We start from the raw sequence: 25,959 nt of genomic DNA, 5'->3' as shown, positions 1-25,959 counted from the left end.
CCAAAATAAAAAATGACATCACAACGCCAACAAAATAATTCTATTCAAGAAAATCACAAAAGTTATTCGATTACCAAAGAAAAATTTCAAAATAGAAATTTGATGTCTATCTTGGATTTGTGTCTTTTGTGGTTCCGATTTCTGCGAATTCGTTTAAAAATTAAATTCGTTTAATAAAATATTAAAAGAAGATTGTTTTATAAATCGGAAAAAAGAAAATATCATAGAAAAAAGTTATTAACAAGATGAGAAGTGGCTATCAAAGTTCTTGTTGGCCAAAATATATGGGGCTCTAACGAGCTATGTAAACATAACAGAAGTGAATGTAGGCGTGTGTGTGTGTTTGTGTGTGTGTGTGAGTATGTGTGTGCATCCAATGTTTTATTTATAATTCACAAGCCATTTAAAAATTAAGAAGTTGAAATTTTTTTATAACTCACATGAAAAAGAATTTTGCAAGCGAGTCAAATGCATCCAATGTTTTATTTATAATTCACAAGCCATTTAAAAATTAAGAAGTTGAAATTTTTTTATAACTCACATGAAAAAAAATTGTGCAAGCGAGTCAAAAAAAATTATTAACATCATACGCACGTGAAATTAATTTTGCGTCGAAATTTTGCTCGTCTTCTGCCCGTCCTGGTAACGAGCAGACTGTTCAGATGGAACGCTACTGTTTGCAGACTGTTGAGAGAGCTGGAGATCTGAATAAACAAAGTGACTAATAGATAAATCCCACCCTTCGGTTGTTTCCAGTATTTTATTTATTATCATTATTGTTATTACTGTTACTGTTGTTGTTGTTACAGTGTAACGTTTGCGTGTAAGTATTTGGACGTTTCCAGCATTTTCTTACGTCATCACCATCCCGCAATGATGAATGTTGGTATAATGACATGAAACCTCAAAATCAGCCATAGTATGGCTACAATTTATAACACTTGTGCTCTCATGAATATGTGAATGGGTGAATGAAGCTAAATGAACATCGAAAAAATATATACAACACACACATATTTACACCCATACACACACATAGTCACGAATATTTATATGATATTTATATATATATATATATATATATATATAGAGAGAGAGAGAGAGAGAGAGGGAGAGAGAGAGAGAAAGAGAGTGAGAGAGTGAGAGAGAGACCAACATTCATGCACATGTATGCACACACACGCTAACACACTCACCACAGGAAGAGAAAGAGAGGGTGAGAGAAAGAAGGAGAGGCGTGTAATCATGAACACTCACACATTCCATTCATGGAAGGGTACACTACACATTCGTAGATACATAAAAATAAATTGCTGACATTTGATGAATTTTTTTCTACAATAAACGCCTACGTAAGCAAACGAGCAAATAAATCAATCCACTTTTCGTAGTTCTATGCAGTTTAATTGAAAAATACTAATGTAGCTAAAATGATAGTTTAACTTTAATATTTCAATTGGCAACTGAATACTTCAACTAAAATATATTGGGTACCTAGCTCTTTTTGCCAGACACACTTTTGGTTTTTAACAATGAATTTTAAACTGAAGCTTGCAATACAATTGACGTTTTTCATATTTTTAAAGTCATTTACTAAGGTTGCACCGGATCTTTGCTCCGACTCCGACCGAATATCCTTCATTTTTTAACTATCTGGCTAAATGTTTGTTTGAATGTGTTCGTTTGTATATAATAATATTCAATGATATCAATGATTAAAACTAAAAAATTTAGAAAACTATTCCAGAAAGCAAAAAATCGCATTTAAAAGAGATTTAATTCTTTAAGGAGATATTATTATTTTTCAAAACGGCAAACCTTGAAAAAAATTTTTTTTCGGAAGCAGTGCCATGTTCACTAATCACTCCACCAGCTACACCGAACAAGCGTTGAATGCTCAAATTTTGTTTAATTTCATTTAATTTCGTTTCATTCCAGAAGAAGTTTAGATGAAAATGTTGAAACAGAAATCTATGATTACAAGCCAAGCATCTATAATTAAAACGACCTATCCGAAACAACAAACGTTAACATGTCTGGCTGTTTTAACTGATTTGCGCTCCATCATGCCTAGCAATAATAAAAGTTGTAGGCGATAAAAAATTGTATTTCCAGAAGTTTGACTTTATAAAGTTCCGTGCACTGGACGTACACGCCACGCTTCCAGGTAGTAGAAGAAGTAAAACAAACAAATTTAAAAATTTTGTAAACAAATAAGTAATTTAAGATATTTAAAAGACATCTAGCTAGGATATCTTTCTCAACTATCCTAAACTGTGTTATTGAAAAACCGAATTTCATGAACTTAACTGTTAGAAAAGAGTGAAATTGTTGACTTTGTTTTCAGCTCAAATTTACTTTAAGAGTTGTTTTAATGTGATGACTAATGAGAACGGCTTTAATGGCGGGTTATGTTGCGGCGTTAATGTCGTTTCAAATTCTGTCTGTCAAGATATAGATACAAAAATAGTCACAAAATGGTTTGGCAAAGTTTAACCACTTTTCGGTTTTGTTGACTGTTTTCAAATATAAGTTTATAAATATTAGTTAAACAATTGATTCTTAGTTGAAAATTAGTTATAGTTTAACAACAAATATTTATTTATGAAGTGATAATCATTTGTTTCAGCAGCAATTTATTTTTAAAATGAGGGCCCGTGTTCGGTACATCGTGATGTCAAGGGTCCGCTTAGGGCCTATTACGGCCTTGCATACACATGTATTTATACACATCAAAAATACTCAACACGTGCATGTTATATAACTTACATATAAATGTATATATATATATATATATATATATATTATATATGTATAGATGTATGCTACATTTTTAGTATTTTATTGAAAGTGGCGATAAATAAATATGTCTTAGCAGACAGGTCGCTAGCATTTGTGGGATTATTTGGAAGAAAATTACCATCATCGCAACAGCAGTAGCATCGTCAACACAACGACCTGGTCATTAAAAAGCCATCTACATCAACTAATCAATGGAAACCAGATCCACCAAAATGAAGTATAATCACCCTCCTCCAGTTTATACTGCTAATGACGTTGAAGAATGTTTGGAAGTTGAACCATCAACACTCTACTCAGATGAACGGCAATCCCACCTTCAACCGCCACTAAAAGATTTTCCTCAAGAACCCAAACCTGCTAAGAAGACATACATTTACACTGTCGGAAAGAAACTGGAAAGCGGTTCTGAAAATATGAAAGTGATCCAGATTGACGAGCCTGGCGATGTCGTGATCGTCGGCAACGAAGATCGGGTTGATTTTACCGGAGCCATCGTATACTCGTGTATTGTCATCTTTTGCTTTGGCTGGATTTGCGGACTGATTGCCTTCATTCTTGCAAGTAAGATGAGTTGGTGGGTCGCTAGAACGTACGTTATGTTTGTTTTCTTTAGTCATTAGTTAAATGATCATGATATGATGTTCTAGAAAATGATATTTTGATGTAGATAATAAACGATTAAGCTGAATATTTAATTGTAATCTATCGATTAATCAACTCCATTAATCAACAAAGCAACCAACTATCCACTCAACCAACAATTCCAACCCACCAATCAACCAACCGACCAACCAACTAACCGACCGACAAATTAACCATCCAACCATCCATCCATTTAACCAACCGACCAACCAACCGACCGATTGACCGACCAACTAACCAACCACAAAACTGAAAAACAAATAAACCAATTGATTAATCATTGTTTATGCTTGTTTGCATTAACTGAAGTATAAATCAATAAGCTAATACATATTAAAAAGTCAATCAATCAATCAATCTATATATCAATCAATCAATCAATCAATCAATCAATCAATCAATCAATCAATCAATCAATCAATCAATCAATCAATCAATCAATCAATCAATCAATCAATCAATCAATCAATCAATCAATCAATCAATCAATCAATCAATCAATCAATCAGTCAGTCAGTCAGTCAATCAATCAATCAATCATTCATTCATTCAATCATTCAATCATTCATTCATTCATTCATTCAGTGATCGGTCGATCAAGTGGAAACGTAAAGTCAGCTAAATCCTATCGCAGAGCGTCCTACATTAACTCCTCCATAGGCCTGACCATTGGAATCATAGTCATTGTGACCCTCCTGGCTATGAGATCGGATAACAAATAACAACAGTAAGATAGCGATGATGGTACATTTTATAGATGCCATTAATAGAACAATATTTAAATGTTTATTTTGAAATTCACTGACATCAAACCTTGAGGATTAGGAGGTATAATTATATATTGCGCGTTTCAGAGAGTTATTTTTCCAGTATCCTTTTTTTAAAAAACAAAACAACAGAACTTTAGACTGGAATTGCTTTATCGTGTCTTGCCATTGTACTCTGTATGGGGCGGGAGAATGGCTTTGAAATTAATTTTCATTTCAATTCTCACCTGGTCATGGTTGGACATCGGATATGGATAGATAGGTATGCCTATAAACACTTTCCGGTCAGCCTTCAAGTTCAATTCCAATATTGGAAATCTATTCTTAGTTCTTTTAAAAAATCAGAATCTTTCTTATAGCCAAATACAGCTATCTGTTTTTAAAATTATGTAATGTGTTAGCGATTGAACGTATTTTTAAACGCTGAAATATTTGACGGAAAAGAGTAATTGAGTTATTCGTAGGACGAGACAGAGGCGTAGCCAGGGTGTTTTGTGCCTCTCTTCATGTTTAATTACATTTTTTATTACATCAACATAATAAAAATTACCGTTTACAAAAACTATTCAAATTTTAATGGGACATTGTATTTAAAAATAAAACATAAATATACAAATTATAACATATGATTTAGTCACTGTCAAAGATAATTTACTTAGTCTACAATAGATTTGTTTTTCAAGATTTCATTGTCTTAAACTGATCAATTATGTTATTCAAATCTGTCATTTCCAATGTTTCTCTTTCCACACTGAGAAGAGCAAGATCACTGAGACGATCTTGTCCCATTGGTGCACGCAGATACGATGAAATAAGTTTCAATTAGCCGAATGATCGCTCACAACCTGCAATTGAAATTGCTATTGTCAATGAAATTGTAGCGTTGTTACGTGTTGGAAAATGGGAAGTCGAAATTCATCACGTCATTACTTCATATTTTTGATCTGTAACGTTTATTTTGACATTTAAAGTTTTTTTTGGTAAATAAATAATTTTTTCATTTTTTTTTGCTTGTGATAAGATTTTTACTCTTGTTGTGAAAATTTTGTTAGCCTCATTTTGGCGCCCCCTGTACTTGTCGCCCGGGGACATATGTACCCCCCCCCAGCCCCCCTAGCTACGCCTCTGGGACGAGATGTCAATTTTATAATGCTGCTGTTTTAACATTTTAAAATTTTACATTTAATTTTCTTTTGAACTTGGAAAATATTTTCTATTTTGAGTTTTTGTAAATTTATATTAGTTTTTAATATTTGTATGAAAAATTTGATGATTATGACGTGAAGATTCAACACAGCATCCGCTTTATAAATATACCTCGGTGATTTTTTTATTTTTCCATTCTATTCATCATTCCTTATATGTCATTAAATCGATGTTTTAATTGATGAGTTGGTTTGTATTGAAGACTGCGTTACTGTGTTATTGAGTGTCCTACGCTTTCAATTAGCCTCATACCTTCTATCTAAAATTTCTAAAGTTGCCATCAGACTGACGTACAATTAAAATATAAAAAAAAATTAATTTAGAAGTTAGGCTATGAAGTAAGATAATATGCGATGGTATATTATCTTACCAGCTGCTGGGATAAAATAAAGAAATGCGAAATGATATATTTGTCGCTGTCACCTTAACTTTTCAGTTGAAAACCATCATGATTCATATATTTTAAATTTTCAGTTAGCGGCTTTCGATCTGAGCTGGTTTTTGTCACTCGCCTGCACCTGTGCGATCAAAACGAGGAAGGTCTTAAGTAGTAAATTTTCTGCATTCGGAAGAAAAATTCATTCATTAAGTCTAAGAAAAAGTATATCAGTGATTAAATAATGTTGAATTTTGATACAAATAATTTATGAGAGAAATTATAGCAAGAAGTAAAAATAAAATTAAATGAAACTGAACTTGAAAAAGACTTGGGTATTAATGTGTCAAATGATCAGAAATGAAAGGAACATGTCTATTATGCAGTTGGGAAAGAAAACAGAAAACTAAGCATGATTAGAAAGTCTTTTCAGTTTCTAGACGAAAAATCAAGTATGAATTTGCTTTATACATCTCCGGTAAGACCGCACCTGGAGTATGCGGCTACAGTCTGGAATCCATATCTGACAGGAGACATAAAAAAGTTAGAGCAAGTTCAGAAAAGAGCAACCAGAATGTGTAAAGTGAAAAACTTACCATACCGTGACAGATTAAATATGATTGGGTTAACAACGTTAGAAGAAGAAGAACCAGAGGTGATCTTATTCAGATGTACAAATTTGTAAGTGGCACAGATGTAATAAACTGGCACAATTGGAATAACTTATCTCAGGAAGCAATTGATGCAAGAGATTTGAATTTTCTTAAAAACTGTATAGATTCAATTATTTGATGAATAATTCAAAGCTGTTGCAGTCACGTTACTACTGTAACCTGACCCAATGCACACACGTGCATCACAGCATATGGTTATTATTATTATTATTATTACAAGGCTGTAAACATTTTTACGGGAAGTGCTCGAATTAGCTGATACTTAACAGAAAAAAATAATAAAGAAAAAGAGGAAAATTATTAGTATCGGCAGCATTGTCTAGATGGAATTATAAATCTCAAAAAGATAACGTTACAGTAACTAGCATACCCTTTTAACTGAATTGATTTTACTACTATCAGCAGTGCAACAACGTTAGTAACTTTGATTGTTCATCTGATTGAGATGCGATGTACTTCACTCCCAAGAATTTCAAGTGCAAGGCATAAAATTCGGTGAACGAGTTGCTTTCAAGTAAAAGACCTCTAGTTTTTTTAAATTTCTCCTTTAATCCTATTATAAATTTTCTTGTTTCGTTCTTTCTGTTTCACTAGTTCTTGTTTTTCATTTTTTTTTTGTTTTTTTTTCATATAAAAACATGTCACTGTTGGTATTGTTGCGGTTTATTGAATGAATTTTGCAAATTTAAGTTCCGTCTGAAGTGAGGTGGACCAGTTAGTAAATTTAGAAGTTCAAAATGCATCGGCAATTATTCCTCGCAGATTCTTCCAGATTATATTTATGATTAGATAACATTTTTTCATCTATTTTTAGGTTTTGTATGCCGATTTCTTATTTTTGAGACAATTATACATAGACCAGAAAAAATGAAAACACACACACACACACACCTTTAAAAATAAAGTAAAAAAGAGATTTATTAGCTTTTATCAATAATTTAACTCGAAAATACTAGCAAGATTCAATGAACATTCTTACTATTGCAACAACCAATGCGAAAGATTATCGGCCTGTTATCTTGAATTCGTTTTGACGTCTGGTGCAAGTGAAATAATGAGAAGAACAAAATTAACACAAATTTTTCTTGAAAATAATTATTTAATAATTATTAAAAATCAACAAAATGTTTTTTTGCATATGGGATGAGACACAGCGTATAGGTACACTCGCGATAACAGCCAAAAAATAAAAAAAAAACAAAAAAATAAATAAAAATAGCAAACAAGAAAAACAACAATAAATACAAAAACATTTTTCATCATGTACATGCGCTCTCCCAAAGAAAACCTCTGCAACTCACATGCATTAAATCAAATGCAGGATTTTTTTTATATATAAAAAGCGATTGCCAAAAGCAAAAAATTCCCAAATATTAACAGAAAATTTTTTATGACGAAGAAGATGCAATTAATTGATGATATATAACAATGATAAATATATTTATTTATATTATTTTTAGCCCAACTATCTCAATTAAAACCCATCAACTACAATGATTATTGTTATTGCTATTCGTTTCGTTATTAACATTCTTAATATTATTATTTTCAATATTATTGTTATTATTATAACTGAAAGATTTCAAAGTCTGGATTAGCGTGTTGACGTCTGGTTTCTTTAGCAATGCGACGTTGTTGAAGCTGACGTCACTGAACATCGATGATGACGTCATCTCCTTGTGTGTTGATGCTCCTATCGCTATTATCTGTTTTGTGTCAGTTTGTGTGTGCGTGCGTGTGTGCGTGCGTGTGTGTTTGACTTTTTAAAATTGATTGTATTGTGTTGTGTTGTATTGTAATGTGTTGTATTGTGTTGTATTGTAATGTGTTGTATTGTGTTGCATTGTATTGTGTTGAATTGTGTTGTATTGTATTGTGTTGTACTGTGTTGTATTGTATTGTGTTGTATTGTAATGTATTGTATTGTGTTGCATTGTATTGTGTTGTACTGTGTTGTATTGTATTGTGTTGTACTGTGTTGTATTGTATTGTGTACGGCCTTTATCTATTTAATCATCCACCTACTACCTACCCTGCTATGTTCAACGAGCCGACTGCCCTTCAGCACATCAGCTGAGTACCTCACAATAGATGGACTGAAGAAAACTACGTAATCTGGGAGGAGCTAATTACGTCAATCAACTAATTATTAATATTATATACACGAATAAAGATACTAAATGACAGATGAATATTTCACTCATTTGCATATTCATTTATCTACCTACTCATTCATTTACTCGAGGGAGTGAATACACCTTCAACAAACAACTGGCGGTATATAAAAAATGAAATGTAAAGAAAATGTGCTATAATTAGTGATTATTGTAAGCATTGTTAATTTATAAAAAACATATAACGCGGGAGGCACCGTGGTGTAATGATTAAAGTGCCTGGCACAACCCCTGCAGAGACTGGATTCGAATGCAAGGAGACACCCGCCCGCCAATGTTTGTGTGTAATGAACTAGTTCTGCCCTATTTAAAAGAATTGTGTTTGTTGTTGACACCTCTAAGAAATATCTATAACTACACACACGCATACTTATATATAAACATACATAGAGCTAAATAATAGCTAAATAGCTGAAATAGACTAGAAGCTAAGCGCTAATAGCTATGTACAGCTACAAACAAACCAACATACCGGCTTAGCTAGGTAATTACAAAGATTGACATCCAACATGGAGTGCTTACGGCTCCTATAAACAGCCAGCTCAATAAAATGAACAGCTGGGTGATAACAATTTTTTATGTAAATTATTACGAATAAATTATTATAATGAGGTAATAAATATTATACAAACACACACGCACGCACGCACGCACACACACACACACACATAACCTACCTTTACTGTTGAGTTTGTTTGGAAGTATGTCTAATTTTTCTTCAGCTCCGAGAAACAACAAAGGTTTAGAATTTATATTTTCAAGGTAATCTTTGAAAATTTTTTTTATTATATTTTTTTTTATTTAAAGAAAATAAATAATATATTTTAAGATTTTTATCTAAAATTATATATATATATATATATACCAATAGTGATGAACTAGGAGATAATTCTATTTTCAAGAAATTCAACAATTTCCAGAAAATTCTAATAAGGAAAATTGAAAAGACAAACTTTAAACATATCAACGCCAATTTGGTAGAATTCATACAATACTATATATATATATATATATATATATATATATATATATATATATATATATATATATATATATATAACCTTTTATTTTTATATATTTTTAAAAATTGTCAAAGAAAATATACTTAGAACTTAGACATAAATATCTTTTGAGTTTTTTTATACTTTTTTTTATATAAAAAGAACCAGATCACGCTGCCACAAACTTTGAATTCGTGAAAAAAAAATAAAAAAGAGACACAGTCACACACACGCACACACACACACACACACACACACACACACACACACACACACACACACACACACAGACCATTGATGATAATATCTGATAGTGCATCTGCACTACCGGCTTGTTCACCAACTACTGATAAGCCAAGTGATTGTGCTGTTGAGTCAGTTTAATCAATCAATTAATTAATTTTAATTTAATTTTAATGAATTTTTTGATTAAATGGATTTATCAATTATATTATTTGAAATAATTCAATTAATTAAATATATTCTCATAAAAAAAACTAAACAACATATGGTCACATAATTAAAAGTAACAAATGAACACAACAAGATTTAGAGTAAAAAAAATTAATGATTGAAATGTGAATTTAAGCAAATCCACACATTGCATGTGATAGCCAGGGGTGTGCTTGCATTCCAACCCAGTCACTGCAACAACAAGGCCAGGCACCTTAACTACTAGACCACTGTTTAACACTTCACAACAAGGATTGAAATAAGATTACTGAGAACATACCTGCGGCACCTGTCGCTTGCCCAACCACGTAAGTTTTCTTTAATCTCCAAGGTGCCAGATCTGTGTATATGGATTTTAGTAAAAAAAATTTTTTACCAAACAAATTGAATTATGTCAAAGTGATTAAATGGCTGTCAATGTATGTGTTTGGCTATGCTGTGTGTTTGTATGCATGTGTGTGTGTTTGGTTAAGTTGAGTGTGTGTGTGTGTTTGATTGTTTGGGTTAGGCTGGTTGATATGTATGTGTGTGTATGTGTATAACATAAAATTGAATAAAAATGACTTTGTGAATGATTGATAAAACTGAAACTATTTTTGGAACCTGTTTCTAACGACAAATTGTTTTGTGCGATAAGATTTGAGATGGCCTCACAAGAGCGAGGGCTGGTGACAATGAGGTCTGCATACATGTCCGGACATCTCAGAACTTTGATCAGCTTGTCATCATTCATGAATTCAAACTCTAAAGCCGGTATGCAGTCAACAATAAAGTTGCTACTTCTTAATTCCTAGGAAATTAAATTATTCATCACAAAAATGAACATTTAGTTAGCAGGGAGGGGTTGGTTATAAATGGTTTATTAATTTCAATGTAATGATATATGAATGATTTGTTTGAGTAAAAATTTTTGGAGGGATATTTAAAAATGCTGAGTAATAAAATTATTAGAAATAATAAATACTACCATTACTACATTTACTGAGTAATAAAATAATTTAAAAAAATATACTATATTTTTTAACACTAAGTAATACAATAATTTTAAAAATAAATACCATCATTACTACATCTACCATAGATAGCTGATTACTCTCAGATTTCAAAATTTTGTTACTATTAAAACTAATTACTACTTACCAGTACCTAAATTAAATACTATTACTAGTTTTAGTTTAGTAGAGACTAGTCTTTTAGAATAATTAACTTACTACAAACTTTAACATATCGATCGTCCATTGGTCCAACATCACTATTGAAAGATTTTAGCAGAAGAATTCTCACACTTTGACAATCAGACGTGTTCATATTTCATATAAGCCTACCAGCGAGACGAACTTGAAATAAGTGACTGACAATCTGTTTCTAGACATTTATTTCACACTTTTACAATAAACCATGGAATTATATAACTGGAACCCTACCAGCATTTTAACATTGAAAATTTTTTTCAACGGGCAAGTTACCTCTGGAAGCAAGTTCCTAAAAATTAATTATTCATGAGCATTTTGGTTTATTTTTACGTTTACAAGAATGCCGCCGGTGGCACATTAACAGGGAAGAAGCTAAATATAGATTGGAAAACTGAAAAACCCATTGACAATTTGGTGCTAAAAAAGTTTGGTTCCAAGTTTCCTGACCTTGAGAAGAAGGCCAACACTATAAAGCCATTCTTATATTATATATAATTCAATGCAATAAACAGACACCACAGGAATTTACTTTTAAACATAGACAGACGTGTGTTCTCATCTTGAATCAGATGGAGAGATTATATTTCTGTTTGTCTCCAAGTTCAAGTAAGGCCATTTTATCCTATTATTATTATTATTAATTATTATTATATTATTATTAATTTTTAATAATTATTATTATCATTATTCTATGTGTCAATATAAGATTTGCTCTTTATTTTCATTAAAATAAATAATTTATGCTAACAATTTTTTGATATATATATGTATATTTTAAATTTTTTTAACACGTTTAGTTATTTTTAACATATAAAATGTCTTTAAATTCAAATAAGTAACGTATATAACGTAAAAAAAATAACATGTATATCATTGTCACTTAAAATAACTAACATTTATATTGATGAACAATGAATGTGTGTTATTAACCGCGAAAATTATTATTTATAGTTTAATTGTACGTTTTCTCAATGAAAATTCTGTTATTTAGTTGAAAAAAAAACACAAAAATCATTCGATTCGACAACAAAACGTAAAATATCTGTTACATAAAGTAACGAAATTCTCTGCTGAAACGTGCCTGTATCTGGAATACGTTGTTTATAAACCTCAAAGTTTATAACAAGTGCCTCTAGGTATATAGACATATATATTTATAAAAATAATAGATTATTAAATAATATATAAATATTTAACATATATATAATAATATGAATATCTATAATAATATATATATTATATATGTGTATGGTGTGGAGAAGAATTTGGGTTTTTGGTTGGATACAAGTACATTAAACATGCATCAGCATGTGAGTAACCTGGTATGGGAATGCTCTTTTCTGCTTCGATAGCTTAGCCGAATAAGAGCTTCCCTTGATTTGGACACAACAAAATCATTCATGGTCAGTCGAGTTGACTATTACAACAGTTTGCTGAGCAGATGCCCGAAGTCAACAATATATGGACTAAACAAAAGTCCATATATTGTACAAAAATCAGTACAAAACCGTGCAGCAAAGCTTATGGTTCAAGGGAGAAAATACGATCATGTAACTCCAATTTTTTGTGAGTTACATTGGCTACCAATTAAAAACAGAATCGTATTCAAAGTTTTGGGGATGGTGAAGCGATGTATCAGAGGTGCGGCTCAGAAATACTTAATTTATTTGTCAAAAAACACTGAAAACCGAAGAGAGTAGAGTCCTAATGTCTTCCATAAACAATAATCTTCAGATACCGTGGGCTAAGTCATCAACGGCTTCAAGAAATTTTGCCGTGTACGGTCCAAAGATTTGGAATAGTTTACCAACAGAATTGAAGACCAATGAAATAGAAGAGACTGTCTTTAGGAAGAGATTAAAAGCGCACTTTTGGGATAAACCGTTGATGAGAACTTGAATGGGCGCTCTATATGATATAAACTCTACGTATAATAATAATAATGTATGTGTGTTTGTGTGGTGTGCGGGTGTGTGTGTGTTATATCTGATAAGTTCCTAGGAACAAACCGATCTAGATAACTTGAGCTTTTAAAAGCAGTATTTTTATGAAAACTGTATAAAAATGTGATGGGTTGTGGTGCTGGCAATGCAGTCCGTTAGCTCTGAATTTTGTTGGTTTTGTAAGCTAATTTTTGCAAGAACTTACAACTGTTTTTGTGAACTTAATGATATCTGGAGCAGTGATAAAAGAAGCTATAATTTCATCTGGAAGGCACGTTTTGTATTTTTTCTTGGTGCACCCCAGTGAATTTAATGAAATTAAGAGAAGAATATTTTTAAACAGATTTTTCTATTTTCCAAATTTAAATTCAAATTATTCGAAATATCGATGTTTTAAAATAATCAAATTAGATTTTTTTCTTTTACTTTTAAAAATCCAAATGTTGGCACGTGTAGCATCTTCTAATGATGTAAAGGTCATACACCGAGGTAGAATCAATTTTTTTATGACTGATGACTGCGTCCAAACTCTTTTTAAATCACGTACGCTATGCAGACTGTTTATTGACTTTGAATCAAAAAAATTTAAAAAGTATTTTAAATTTAATAATTTTTAATAAATATTTCTAGACAGTCTACAAACACATGGTAGTGATTAGTCATAACAAAATGAAACCTCCAAACATGATGAAATTTTACAAGATGTTTATGTTTGAATTGTGCAGATATGCTATACGTTCCTTTGTCTTTCTGTCTGCTGAACAAAAATAACTACAAATAACAATTGTCAGAGTTGCATGGTGCCAAAGTACACACTCCTCATACATGCCTCAAAAAGTTTTTATAATTTTCTTTAAAATAAAATATTTGTCTCCTTTTAAACATAGAAGCGCGTACGCACATGTTGCATCTGTTGTGTGACTTTATGGCTGCTCACTTTTTGAAATGTTTTGCTCAAGTTAATAATGTTAATTTCTTTGGTAATAAATTAAACTTGTGAAATTTTATAAACAACTTATTGCAATTCATTAGAATAAAATTGTTATTTCTTGAAATTTTATAGTTGGTTGCCGTCAGGTTTTCTTATAAATATTAACTAAAACTAATAGGTAAACAACAATGTAGCCATTTAAAAAAATTTCATCGACCTTTACAAAACCCGATTTTTAACATATTGTAGTAGTTGAAATGAGGTGATATTTAATAAGTGACGCAAGTACTTCACGAATGTTATTCGTTGTTGACCGCGATATCTGTTCCCTGCAACCTTTCCTGTAGATTTTCCATTCTTTCCTTTCGCATGACGTGAACAAAAAACTTTAACTGCCCCCGTCGGATTATATCTGTAGTAATTTCCTCTTTTCATAACCGGACTGTTTTAATACATCCTCATTCGAAGTATGAGAGGTCCAACTAATTTTCATGATTCTTCTCAAAAACCACATCTCAGCAGCGTTAATCTTTTTCCATTTCTTCAGAAATTGTCCAGGACTCAGAGCCGTAAGTTAGCACAGGAAAAATTTAGCATCTTAACTGTTTTAATTTTGTTAATATTCTGATTTTACTGTTGGTGAAGATGTTTTTCATTTTAGAATATGCATCTTTTGCCATAGCTATCCTTCTTTTGGTGGCGTCTAATTCCATGAGTTTTCTTAGCAATAAATGATCATTTTTTGTAAACATTATAGTTATATAACATACAAATTAAAATATAATAATTGCGTGCAGACGTAAAAACATTTTTGCACTTATGTGTGAACGAACCACACTTTAAAAGCACTATCATAAACGAACTGATATACAAATTATAAAGAATTTAAGTATGGGAAATAAATAAATAATAAATTAATTCATCATTAATTGGTCCCATAGGCTCTCACTCATACTTCTGAATGTATTAACTTACAAATTAAAAACATTTCTTTTTTATGCACAAGTTTAATAAACAACATTCATCCAGTCATTTTTCAACATTGTGTTCATTCTTTGGATTAGCATTCGCGATCTAACGAGACAGTTGTTTCATTTCACAAAGATGTAACTCAAGCTATAAAATATATTCTACTCTCTCTTTCATTTTTAGTAAAGTTTCTTCTGGAATGGTTCATGTTGATCAACTTTTCAATTATTCTTGATTGAAAAGTTTTTGACCAGTTGGGCATCATCTAGTTTTGAAAAATAATAAATTATTTGATGTAAATTTGATTTTAAGTACTTTCTATTTTAATAATATAAATGAAAAAATACAATAATTTCTTTGAAAATAGCTCTACACTACAATTCGTTTTTTATTTCACTTTTATTTTGTTTATTGAAGTTTTAAAAAAAATCAAGTAGAAAACCTGTTTTTTTGAATGGAAAAATTTGATCAAATCGAAAAAATGGAATGCTGCTATGTTTCAAAAACACTGGTGTTAGTTTCGGGAACGGGCGGTCGTTTTAAAGTGGATAGGGACCTGTTCCATCGGATCAGCGATTATTACCAGGCTCGTGTAAAGAGTGGAATGAAAGATGCTCACCATACTGAACTCACACTCGATCTTTTGTCTGACCGCTGCTTGGCTGAGGTTGAAGAATTTATGCTGAAAATGCAGTGTAATAATAAGGAAATTGAAGAACAATCTCTGGAAAACTTGGAGGAAGCGATGCACGGCGCATTGTATTTGCAAGTTGGTGACATGATCCATCAATACATTAGCCTGCTTGAGAAACACATAACGGATTCAACATGGATACGCGTATTGAACATTGCAAAGAAGTGTGGAGCGGATACGTTAATAGCCAAGTTTTTGGATTTTGTTTGTGAAAATTTTACCAGATTTGTTCAGACATCTGACATGTTAACGTTATCGCCAAATGATTTGCTCCACTTGTTAAAATCGGATCTTCTTGATGCAGATAGCGAGATTGATGTTTTCAAATTTGTTATAAAGTGGATTTCTATGGAGGAATCGAGAAGACCTCTTGCAGAGAAACTATTGGCTGAAGTGAGGTTCAGTTTGATGACAACCGGTGAGAAACAGGAATGCAGTGCTATGCTCAGTGAGATGAATTTATCTCATTGTCAACATGAACGTATAGCAAAAGCCCGTGACACCACTGAAGTGATGCTGATCTTCAAAGGTCTCCACGGAAAGGTTCCTACTAAATATTTAATAAGTAACTTTTCATTGAAGTTATGAAAAGGTTTCGCTTCACTTTGGGAATTTTTTTTATCTAAATTTTACTATCTTTTTCTTAAACTTATTTTAACTTCCTTTTTGTTAAGAAACATCGTGTTCTCGATAATGCGCTTCATTATCCATTTTTCAATATATCCTTCAATATTCTCTGTTAATGAATTTTTCAAACCCACTTTCAGAGGATAGGTAGAGAAACGATTATTTTTATTCTTCAATATTTCTATACACTTATCTTGTCTCGAATAAATTTACTATCGATGTCTTTTTGTTTCAATTAACTTCATTTAGAACAAATAATATTCTAAAAGATTGATGGCTTTCACTTTCGACCTATTGAACATCTGGAAGCCAGTGAGAGAGATACAACTTGGAGAGATTATCCAATGGATGATGTCGTCGTCGAGGTGACTTCCGACAAATTGGACCGTTACAAAGCGGTCGACCTACCGATGAAATGGTGCGATTATGAAGTCTGCATCGCTGACAGGTGTTTGTACGTGGCTGGCGGATCGGAGTTTTCGTTTCGCTCCATTTTGTATCAGTTGACTAGCAAAGTTTACGTTTTCAGTTTCGCGCAATCTCTCTGGAAACAGGTTTGACGTTTGTTAAGAAATTTACTTTTCACGTTTTAAATTTAGATTTTTTAGACTACAACGAATGGTTCGTTTGAAAGATGCCTCTAAGTATTGGATGGTTTCGAGTATATATTAATTTCAGCATTCAGATCATTTTGTTTATTATTAATGTTCACAGTCTGTTCTTTAATTCAAATTAATGAAATAATTACTTGTAGCTTAAATGTTGATTTAATTATTGCTTTCAGTATTTTGACAGTTATATATATATTTACTGTTTGATGCAGTGCTCCAGCATGCACCTTCCAAGAAAATCATTCTACTTTTGCAGCATGGCTGAAGGTTTGTTTGCAGTTTCAGGAAAGACGAAGTTCAACAAGTTGACATCCACAGTGGAGAGGTACAAGCCGATGGTTGATGAGTGGCAGACGGTGACACCTCTGCCCGTCGCAGTTTGTGGTCCCGCAGGTTCAACCAAATTTGAAATCTCTAAATTTACTATTTTATAGTATTTGTTCAACTTGAATGTTGATGTTTATTAATTTATTAATAAAAATTAGTGCTAACACTTTGAAATATTCCGCCTTCGGGTTCAATACTTTTACAAACGACTGATCAGGATGTGTACGCAAGGGCAGGATGTACGTGAGCGGAGGACATACAAGCTCCGGGGACGTGAGTGACTCCGTGTGGCAGTTCGATCCCACCTGCAACACCTGGTCCTCGGTGACTCCGTTGTTGAGAGCGCGTTTTAACCACACGATGGCATCCGCTGGAGATAAATTGATTGTTGTCGGTGGGGCCAATGCAGTAAGAACGTTCTCATTCGATCATTTGATGGTAAGCCTGCTTCTAACCAGTTCCAAGTTTTACAATACAACAAATAATTGAAATTTTTGTGATCAACAATTTCGGTGAAGGACGGAGAAATGTACGATTTTGAAGCTGACCAGTGGTCGGATTTCATAAAGTTGGAGAAGCCTGCCTGCTCGTCGCCATCCATCCTGATCGGAAGTTCTCTCTATCTTTTTGCCGGAGTCATGGATCTTTCAGGTGAATCGCTTGTTCAAAAAATCAACATGTCTAAATATTTAAATGAGAAATCTTCTGATGAATCTGTGGTGATGGAGAGGAAGAAGACTTTGAATGAAAATTTTGAAAAGTGTACCGCGATGGAGGAAGTGGAAGAGAAACGGACCATCAGTCCCGACCGTAAGGATTATTGCGAGGTTTCGTCGTTCAGATTTGATGGAGGGTGTTTCAGGAACATGTGTGTTACCAAGTTACCAAAAAAATTATTTTTACAGTCTCTTTGATCGAGGTCTGAAATTGAACTATATACTTACGAATTTCTTTTATTTGTTTTTGTTTAAACGAAATCTCTGCAAATGATTTTAACAAAATGTTAGTTAAGTTAATAAAAATAAGCTAGGTGTTTATATAAATGTATGTGTGTTTATATGAATTTATGTGTGTATAAGGTATATAAATAATTTTATGTATGTGTTTACATCAATAATAATTTATACATTTAAATAAATACACATGTGAATATTTTGTGTCGGGTTTAAATTGAAATTTATGTCAACAACTTCATTACTAATGACAAAAAAATAATAACACAAATTCGAAAATATCGGACATATTTATCACTGACATTGTGATGATGATTATCTCTGAGATGATGATAACGACGACGAATGGATGGTGAAGTGTTTCAATCCATTTCCTATCGTTCTGAATAGAAACTGATGAATGGAAACTGATGAATGGAAACTGATGAATGGAAACTGATGAATGGAATAAAAAAGTCCGACCTATAACTGATGGAGGCTATAAACGAGGATTAATTCCTATTGTTCTTGCTGGTCATCATTCCATTAGCGCTAAACTCGATATGCCTCGTAGTATGCAAAAGTCAAACACTCATTCAAAGGTTAAAAAGTTAAAGGTCATTCTCATGTTAAAAGGTTAAAGCTCACTCGTGTACTCGCCTCATAGAACGACAGACACACGCAGCCTATCTGTATATGTCATAAATACAAATACCCTTGAAATGAAAAAACAAATTTAATTAAAAAAATATTTTTATTTATTTAATTACCATCTCGTTATTCATTTAAAAATAACTTTGCCAATATTTTGAAAAGATTGATATAGGTATCATTTTCGCCACTTCTTCTACTCATCAGAAATGATGAAAATGTTTATATGAGTGAACAAAGGAAAAAAATAAATGATGTCATTTTCGTTATCATCGGCTTCACCATTTTCATTTTCTACCATCGACACAATTCAATTTTTACTATCCATTCCCCCATTTGTATAGGGATAGACTAAAAGAACTAAAAGAATGCGGATTAACAACACTAGACTGGAGAGGATTCAGACATACAAGTTAATAACTGGAAAAGAAGAAACACCGTTCTCCAGGTTTTTTCAACTAGAAAAGAGGAAAAGATTAAGAGGTTATAGATACAAGCTCTTCAAGAAGACAAAAAATCCAACAAAGCAAAGATTTTTCAGCAGCAGGGTGGTAAACGCCTGGAACGAGCTGGCGATGAAATTGTTTCAGTGGATTCAATCAAAATTTTTAAAATCAGGATAGGAGAGCTAGGATGCTAGGGCATTTGTTTTGTAGTGGTTCTTACACAGATGCTAATCTACTGAATCGCTTTAAACTTTGTCATGTTATTATGCAATGTTATTTCATCTACTTATAAGAAAGAAAAAGTCGATGATCCAATCTCTTTCAAGTCCAATTCCCAAATTATCAATTTTCGCGTTAGCTCCGCAACGGACACGGATTCAAAGTTTAACCCAGATAAAGATTTTAAAACGGCTTATATCTTTCAACGGGATACTTTGATATAAATCATTAAAAAAGCAAGTTTTATTGTTTGTGGTGAATGTATATTTATATCTCAAAACAAAGTTTATAAAAATTTATAATACAAAAATTGTAATCTATAATTGTAAATTTTTTTTGGTAAATTTAATATTTTAAAATTATAAAAATAATGAAGGATTTATAATTTTTTTAATTTATTATTTTTTCACTAGGTTCAGCCATGGCGATTAAAATTAAATTTTAATTAGTCAAATTTTTCAAAAAGTTGACTAATAAAAATTACTTAATCAGTCAGCAACTACTCCATACCTAAAAATTTGACGTATCTAAAATTTATAAATGAATACAGATTTTGTAGTTGCATTATATTTTTTGAATTTCAGTTTGCAAGTTTAAACTTTGAGTCTTACGGTAAGAGAATCGTATTTTATATCAAAAAAGCCTTTGGAAAAAGTAAGAACAGGGAGTGAATGTAATGGAATTCAACGACAGACTTTAATGGAATGGAAGACATTGTTATTTGCAGTGATGCATAGAAATAATTAATTCTTGGGTTAATTAATTAGAAGTTAATTTAAAAGTCTAAACGTAAACTTTCAATAAAAAAGTATATAATCGAGATATATATGTATGTATGTATGCATGTATGTACAATATGTATATAAATATATATATATATATATATATATATATATATATATAGCATGTTCGACGTTAGTTAACTGTTAGTTAGTTAGCTATATATACACATATATGTGTATATATATATATACTGAATTGTATGAATTCTACCGAATTGTTGGCATTGGTTTTTCTTTTCAATTTTTCTTTTATTAGCAGGTAATTTGTGACCAACACAATCAAATGCTGCCCTCATATGAAGATGAGCAAGAAGTTAAACATTATTCTATTCCACGGATTCAAACTAGTAAGACGTCAGTCACATCAACAGGTGCTGTTTCGCTGTGGTGGAGTGAAACTTTCGATCACTAGATTTTAGAGGTAGCAAAAAATTATGTACATTCGAATATGGAAACAAACTGCATTGCAACTACACGTTCAATCAATTTTGAAAGGAACATTAGATTTGATACCGGGCGATCATTATTGATTTCATCTTTATCAAATCTTTGTTTTTTTTAATCTATAATATAATCAATATATAAGTGATGATGAGAATAGTAAATAAGGATATTATTATTAATAGAAATAATAATAACTGAACTTACTAAACAAAGATGACCTAAATAGACAAAATATGAATACCAAATATGAAGAATATTGGCCGGTTGTATAGAAATAGAAACTCATTGAATATTATTGCAAACGTAATAAACTTAGTTTGATAGTAAAATTAATAAAGTGAATTCGTTATCATTGAGTGAAATTATATTTTTTCGTATTTATAATACAAGGTACTATATCATTCGTTACTGCTGATTTTAATTGTGTCTATATATGATACATAGATTCTATACAATATGATACTTAGTTATATATATATAAAGAGATATATATATATCAGTATCAGTACTTATATATCATATATCAGTTGAGTATTATATAATATATATAAATATATGATATATGATATAGGTATGATTATATATAGGTACATATTATACATAGCATGCTAATTTGTGGTGTATTAAACTTTTTGTTTTTTAGATGTTGTGTTGTATTGCAAATGAACGATATACGGGCCGTATGTATATATATTTACGTAACAGACCTTGAGAAGATTTGAGGTTTTAGGTTAGAAAGATTAAACTTTAATCATTCAAAAGTTGATATTTTGGTGTCTCGGTGATTGATTAATGATATGTAATAATTAGATTTGAATGTCATTTTGTTGATTTTTTAATATTTCCCTCGTTTCTTGAGAAATTTCTTGAGTTGGTTGGTTGTGGGATGTTGAGGAGAGCCATATATTTTTTCAAAGGTTAAGAGTCTGTTTATTGTCTTGCTAGTATTTTATTTTATATGTGAAAGTGAAGTATTGCAAATTTGGTTTATATATTTATGTATGGGAAAATTTTAGACCACTATTGTATTTTAAATTAAATTAATTCATTATTTTGCAATTTCGCTTGGTAAACAAACAAGCTTTTTTTGCCTAGATTATTTTAAAAGTTAAGGTTAAACTTGTTCATTTTATATATTTTAGTATTTTAAAAATTAATCTTTGTAGTTTATTTCATAAAATTATAAAATACAAATGAAGGATAATAAACATAAACATTAAAACCTATATTACATTCATAATGTTTTTATTTTGTAACTTTCTGTTAATTTTGTGAAAAAATTAATGCAAGTTATTTTGTGTGTCTGGAGTATATTTAAGTTATGTCTGTTGAATTAATCATACTCTTCTGTAAGTTTTTTTTAGTTACTCACAAGTCATAACTCATAAAAGATATTAATTAGAAAAATCTTTTAAAACTTTGATCAGTGGTTTAAACTTCAAATTCTTCAATCTTCATTCAATTCATTTACATCTTCTTAGAAAACATCACTGTGTGACAGATATTTTTCTTCATCATCTCCTCAACAAATCAGCTACAAAAAATGACGAGCCAACAATCTGACATGTCTTTTGCAAGAAGGACAGCCAAGAATTCAGTATCAGGGACGATATCTGGCATAGCTGGGTGCATAGTTGGACACCCGTTCGACACGTTGAAGGTTCGACTACAGACTCAGCCAGTTCATGCTCCGATTTATAATGGGTTGATCGATTGTTTCATGAAAACCTTGAAATGGGAAGGTATTGGTGGTCTCTACAAGGGAGTTGGTCAGTTCATGTTTTCACAAATTTAACTTTTTTCAGTACAGTACTACTTAGATGTACTATGATACTTAGATATACTATAATGGTACTTAGATATACTATAATGATACTTTGATATACTATATTGATACTTAGATATAATATAATGTTAGTTAGATATACTATAATGATAGTTAGATATACTATAATGATAGTTAGATATACTATAATGATAATAAGATATACTATAATGATACTTAGATATTACTATTGATATCTTTTTATAAATGAATAAAAAATTGGATTTATTCCTAAATAAATTAATAACCATACAACTATTTTAATAAAAAATAAATTAATTGATGAATAGATAGATAAATAAAATGCCTAATTATCTAGTTAATTAATTAATTATATTAATGATGAATAATCAAATTAATTAACAAACATAGGTTCACCAATTGTTGGACAAATGTTCTTCAGAGCAACTCTTTTCACAAGTTTCTACCAGGTACCTCCCAAACTATTATAACTATAGTAATCATGCTATTATAATAGATCAATCAATCAATCTTCGTTTTGCGTCCAGAGACCCGGTTTCCCGAGGTAGGACGTGCTATTATAATAGATATTACATTCATTCATTTCAATTCCAATGATTTTTTATTTGTCTGAAATAGAAGCAGGAGATCCAAAGTTTAACTCATTGGGCTTCCTTATACAACAGTCGAAACCAAATTAATCACAAACAACTACTATAAAACTGAAAAACTGAAATAAACAATTTTTTTTTTATTCTTTACAATGCAGCTCTGTCAAATGCAAAACTGCTTGCATGCTATTCTCTAGTTATAATTAAACTTTTATGCCAAAAAACTGTGCACATTATGTAACTAATTTTTATGTCAGTAACATGTAGATATATATATCTCTCATATTTGCTTGATTGACATATTTTTTCATATTGAAGTTTCAAATAATTAAATTTACATGTTGGACGTAGATTCATTGTCAATTCTTAAAATAGTATTCGATCATTTATTTATCAAGAGATTAGAATTTGGCACTCTGTTGACATTAAACTTTTGTTGTTTTATTATTATTAATATTGTTGTTGTTGTTTTTATTATTGTTGTTATTATTATAATTATAATTATTACTATTACTATTGTAACGCAACTTTCTACCCACAGTTTCAAGCCCTAATAGCAGGTAAAATAGGTTGGGTCAAAGGTTAACGAATCCGGAATATTTTCTTGCTGGGGCATGTACAGGGTTCGTGGCCGGGTTCGTCGAGGCACCCATTGATCTGGTTGGTTGGGGATTGAATTTAGTTTAATATTTGTTAATATAATATTTGTTTTTTCAAATATTTATTTTTAGTTAGCATCTTTGATAATGGTTTAGTGGTTTTTAAAGTTTTCAGTCGATCATTCATCTTTTCAATAGGATTGGTTCATTCATTCATTCATTCATTCATTCATTCATTCATTCATTCATTCATTCATTCATTCATTCATTCATGCATTCATTCATTCATTCATTCATTCATTCATCCATCCATCCACTCACTCACTCACTCACTCATTCATACGTTCATTTGTTTATTATTCTATCTCTCTTTTAACAACCACGAGTGCTTGGTTGTTATGTAACAAAAAATATGTTTTCTCAAACTGAAAGTAAATAAGCAAATCTCTCAACCTGTGAATAGCCTGATGTCAATTGACAGACTGTATAATAAATCCGATACTCTCCGTCTTATGAATAGCAAGCACTCTTGACAATGTAGTGTAATTTAAACTACCATTGATAAGGAAAATTCAATATAAAATTCATAATTATTATTAATATTATTACATCCATAAATATCGTAATTTACTTTTTAGAAGTACCAACAACAACTCACCGCACACATACACACCACACAAACACACACACACACTTATTGAAAATTGCATAACGAATTATGGTAAAAAAACCAGTTGAAGTTGTTATTTGAAAGCCTGTTTGTCTCAGTCGAATGATAATACCGATAAGAAATTCTACGTGATGATCTGAACGTGAACTTTGAACTCAATGCACGCATTACGGTCAACTTTATACTTCCACTACGACAGCTGAAGACCAAAATGCAGATCCAAATAATCCGGGCGAAGAGCGGAGGGATCGTACAGTACAGGAACGTCTTCCATGCTGGTTACGTCATCACGAAGACCCACGGTGTCAAGGCCCTCTTCCAGGGGCTCATACCAACCATCATGAGAGACACGCCAGGGTGCGCCGCTTATTTCGGTGAGGAGTTGTGGGGAGTTATCGGGTGCTCTATTTAAGTTTTATTGATTCAAATTTATCGTACAGTCACAAATTTCAAGAATAAATAAATCCTTAATGAGCGTAGGTTTCTACGAAGTCTTGAAAACTGTCCTCACCCCTTCGAACATGTCCGTGGCCAACCCTCCAACCTGGTGCATCTTCATCGCCGCAGCAACGGGGGGTACGCTGTACTGGGTCATCACCTACCCCATTGACGTCATCAAGTCCACCTTGCAATCCGACGAGTCGGACAAAAAACAGAGAAAGTTCAAGGGTGTTGTTGACTGTGCCAGAAGATTGTACCTGGAGGAAGGGGGCTGGAGGAGGTTCTTCAAAGGGTTCTCCCCGTGTCTCATGAGGGCCATCCCTGCCAACGTCACCATGTTGTGGACTGTTGAGAAGTGTAGGATCATTTTGGATCCATACTTCTAGAGAGGCCCTTTTCATTTGATGTAATTTACATACGGTGAATTTTTTGCCGAAATTGAAAGTCTTCTTTCACAGTTAAGTTTGAGAGCGAAAGAAAAGTTTCCAAGAAAGTTGTTCTTGGGCTCGATGTTTTAATTATTTCACCGAATATTTATTTGTATATTATGCGAATGTTTATATATTTTTTATGATTTGAAATTTTTAGCAGATATATTTATTTTTTCTTTAATTAGTTCGTTTATTTATTCATTAACTCAGCTATTATTTCATTTGTTCGTTCGTTCATTCATTCCTTCATTCATTCATTCATTCATTCATACATTTATTCATTCATTTATTCATTCATTCATTCATTCATTCATTCATTCATTCATTCATTCATTCATTCATTCATTCATTCATTCATTCATTTATTCATTCGTTTGTTTTTTCGTTCTTTCATTCATTAATGAAATGGTTTCAAAATCAGTCGCTCAGTTGTTTTTAGTTTAACTTTTTTTTCTGCAATCTAAGGGGTACGTTGTTTTACGGTGAAGAAATACATCATTCATTAGAATTCATTAATTTTTTTAGAAATGGCCAGTATCTTATTGTTCTGTGTGTGT

The 25,959-nt window shown here is 31.5% G+C and overlaps 4 protein-coding genes across 4 annotated transcripts; 3 read left to right on the top strand and 1 right to left on the bottom strand.

Moving 5' to 3' along the window:
- Window positions 1-3,014: 3,014 nt before the first annotated feature.
- HELRODRAFT_164781 (hypothetical protein) lies at window positions 3,015-4,166 on the top strand (the record flags this gene model as incomplete). The annotated part of the gene is made up of 2 exons (XM_009030751.1): window positions 3,015-3,363; window positions 4,105-4,166. 2 exons carry the CDS (start codon window positions 3,015-3,017, stop codon window positions 4,164-4,166), a joined length of 411 nt encoding a protein of 136 aa, XP_009028999.1.
- A 3,785-nt stretch (window positions 4,167-7,951) lies between these two features.
- HELRODRAFT_164780 (hypothetical protein) lies at window positions 7,952-11,403 on the bottom strand (the record flags this gene model as incomplete). The annotated part of the gene is made up of 7 exons (XM_009030750.1): window positions 7,952-8,173; window positions 8,500-8,592; window positions 9,114-9,199; window positions 9,319-9,408; window positions 9,935-10,009; window positions 10,699-10,885; window positions 11,314-11,403. The coding sequence occupies 7 exons, from the start codon at window positions 11,401-11,403 to the stop codon at window positions 7,952-7,954; spliced, it is 843 nt and encodes a 280-aa protein (XP_009028998.1).
- Window positions 11,404-15,612: 4,209 nt separating this feature from the next.
- HELRODRAFT_164779 (hypothetical protein) lies at window positions 15,613-18,304 on the top strand (the record flags this gene model as incomplete). The annotated part of the gene is made up of 5 exons (XM_009030749.1): window positions 15,613-16,368; window positions 16,722-17,006; window positions 17,276-17,456; window positions 17,608-17,828; window positions 17,909-18,304. 5 exons carry the CDS (start codon window positions 15,613-15,615, stop codon window positions 18,302-18,304), a joined length of 1,839 nt encoding a protein of 612 aa, XP_009028997.1.
- A 4,103-nt stretch (window positions 18,305-22,407) lies between these two features.
- HELRODRAFT_164778 (hypothetical protein) lies at window positions 22,408-25,357 on the top strand (the record flags this gene model as incomplete). The annotated part of the gene is made up of 4 exons (XM_009030748.1): window positions 22,408-22,633; window positions 23,062-23,120; window positions 24,730-24,929; window positions 24,985-25,357. The coding sequence occupies 4 exons, from the start codon at window positions 22,408-22,410 to the stop codon at window positions 25,355-25,357; spliced, it is 858 nt and encodes a 285-aa protein (XP_009028996.1).
- Between the last annotated feature and the right edge of the window lie 602 nt (window positions 25,358-25,959).

The sequence above is a fragment of the Helobdella robusta genome (genome assembly GCF_000326865.2).
Source record: "Helobdella robusta unplaced genomic scaffold HELROscaffold_7, whole genome shotgun sequence".
Taxonomy (NCBI): Eukaryota; Metazoa; Annelida; class Clitellata; order Rhynchobdellida; family Glossiphoniidae; genus Helobdella; species Helobdella robusta.
This window is presented reverse-complemented; position numbering and strand designations above follow the sequence as displayed.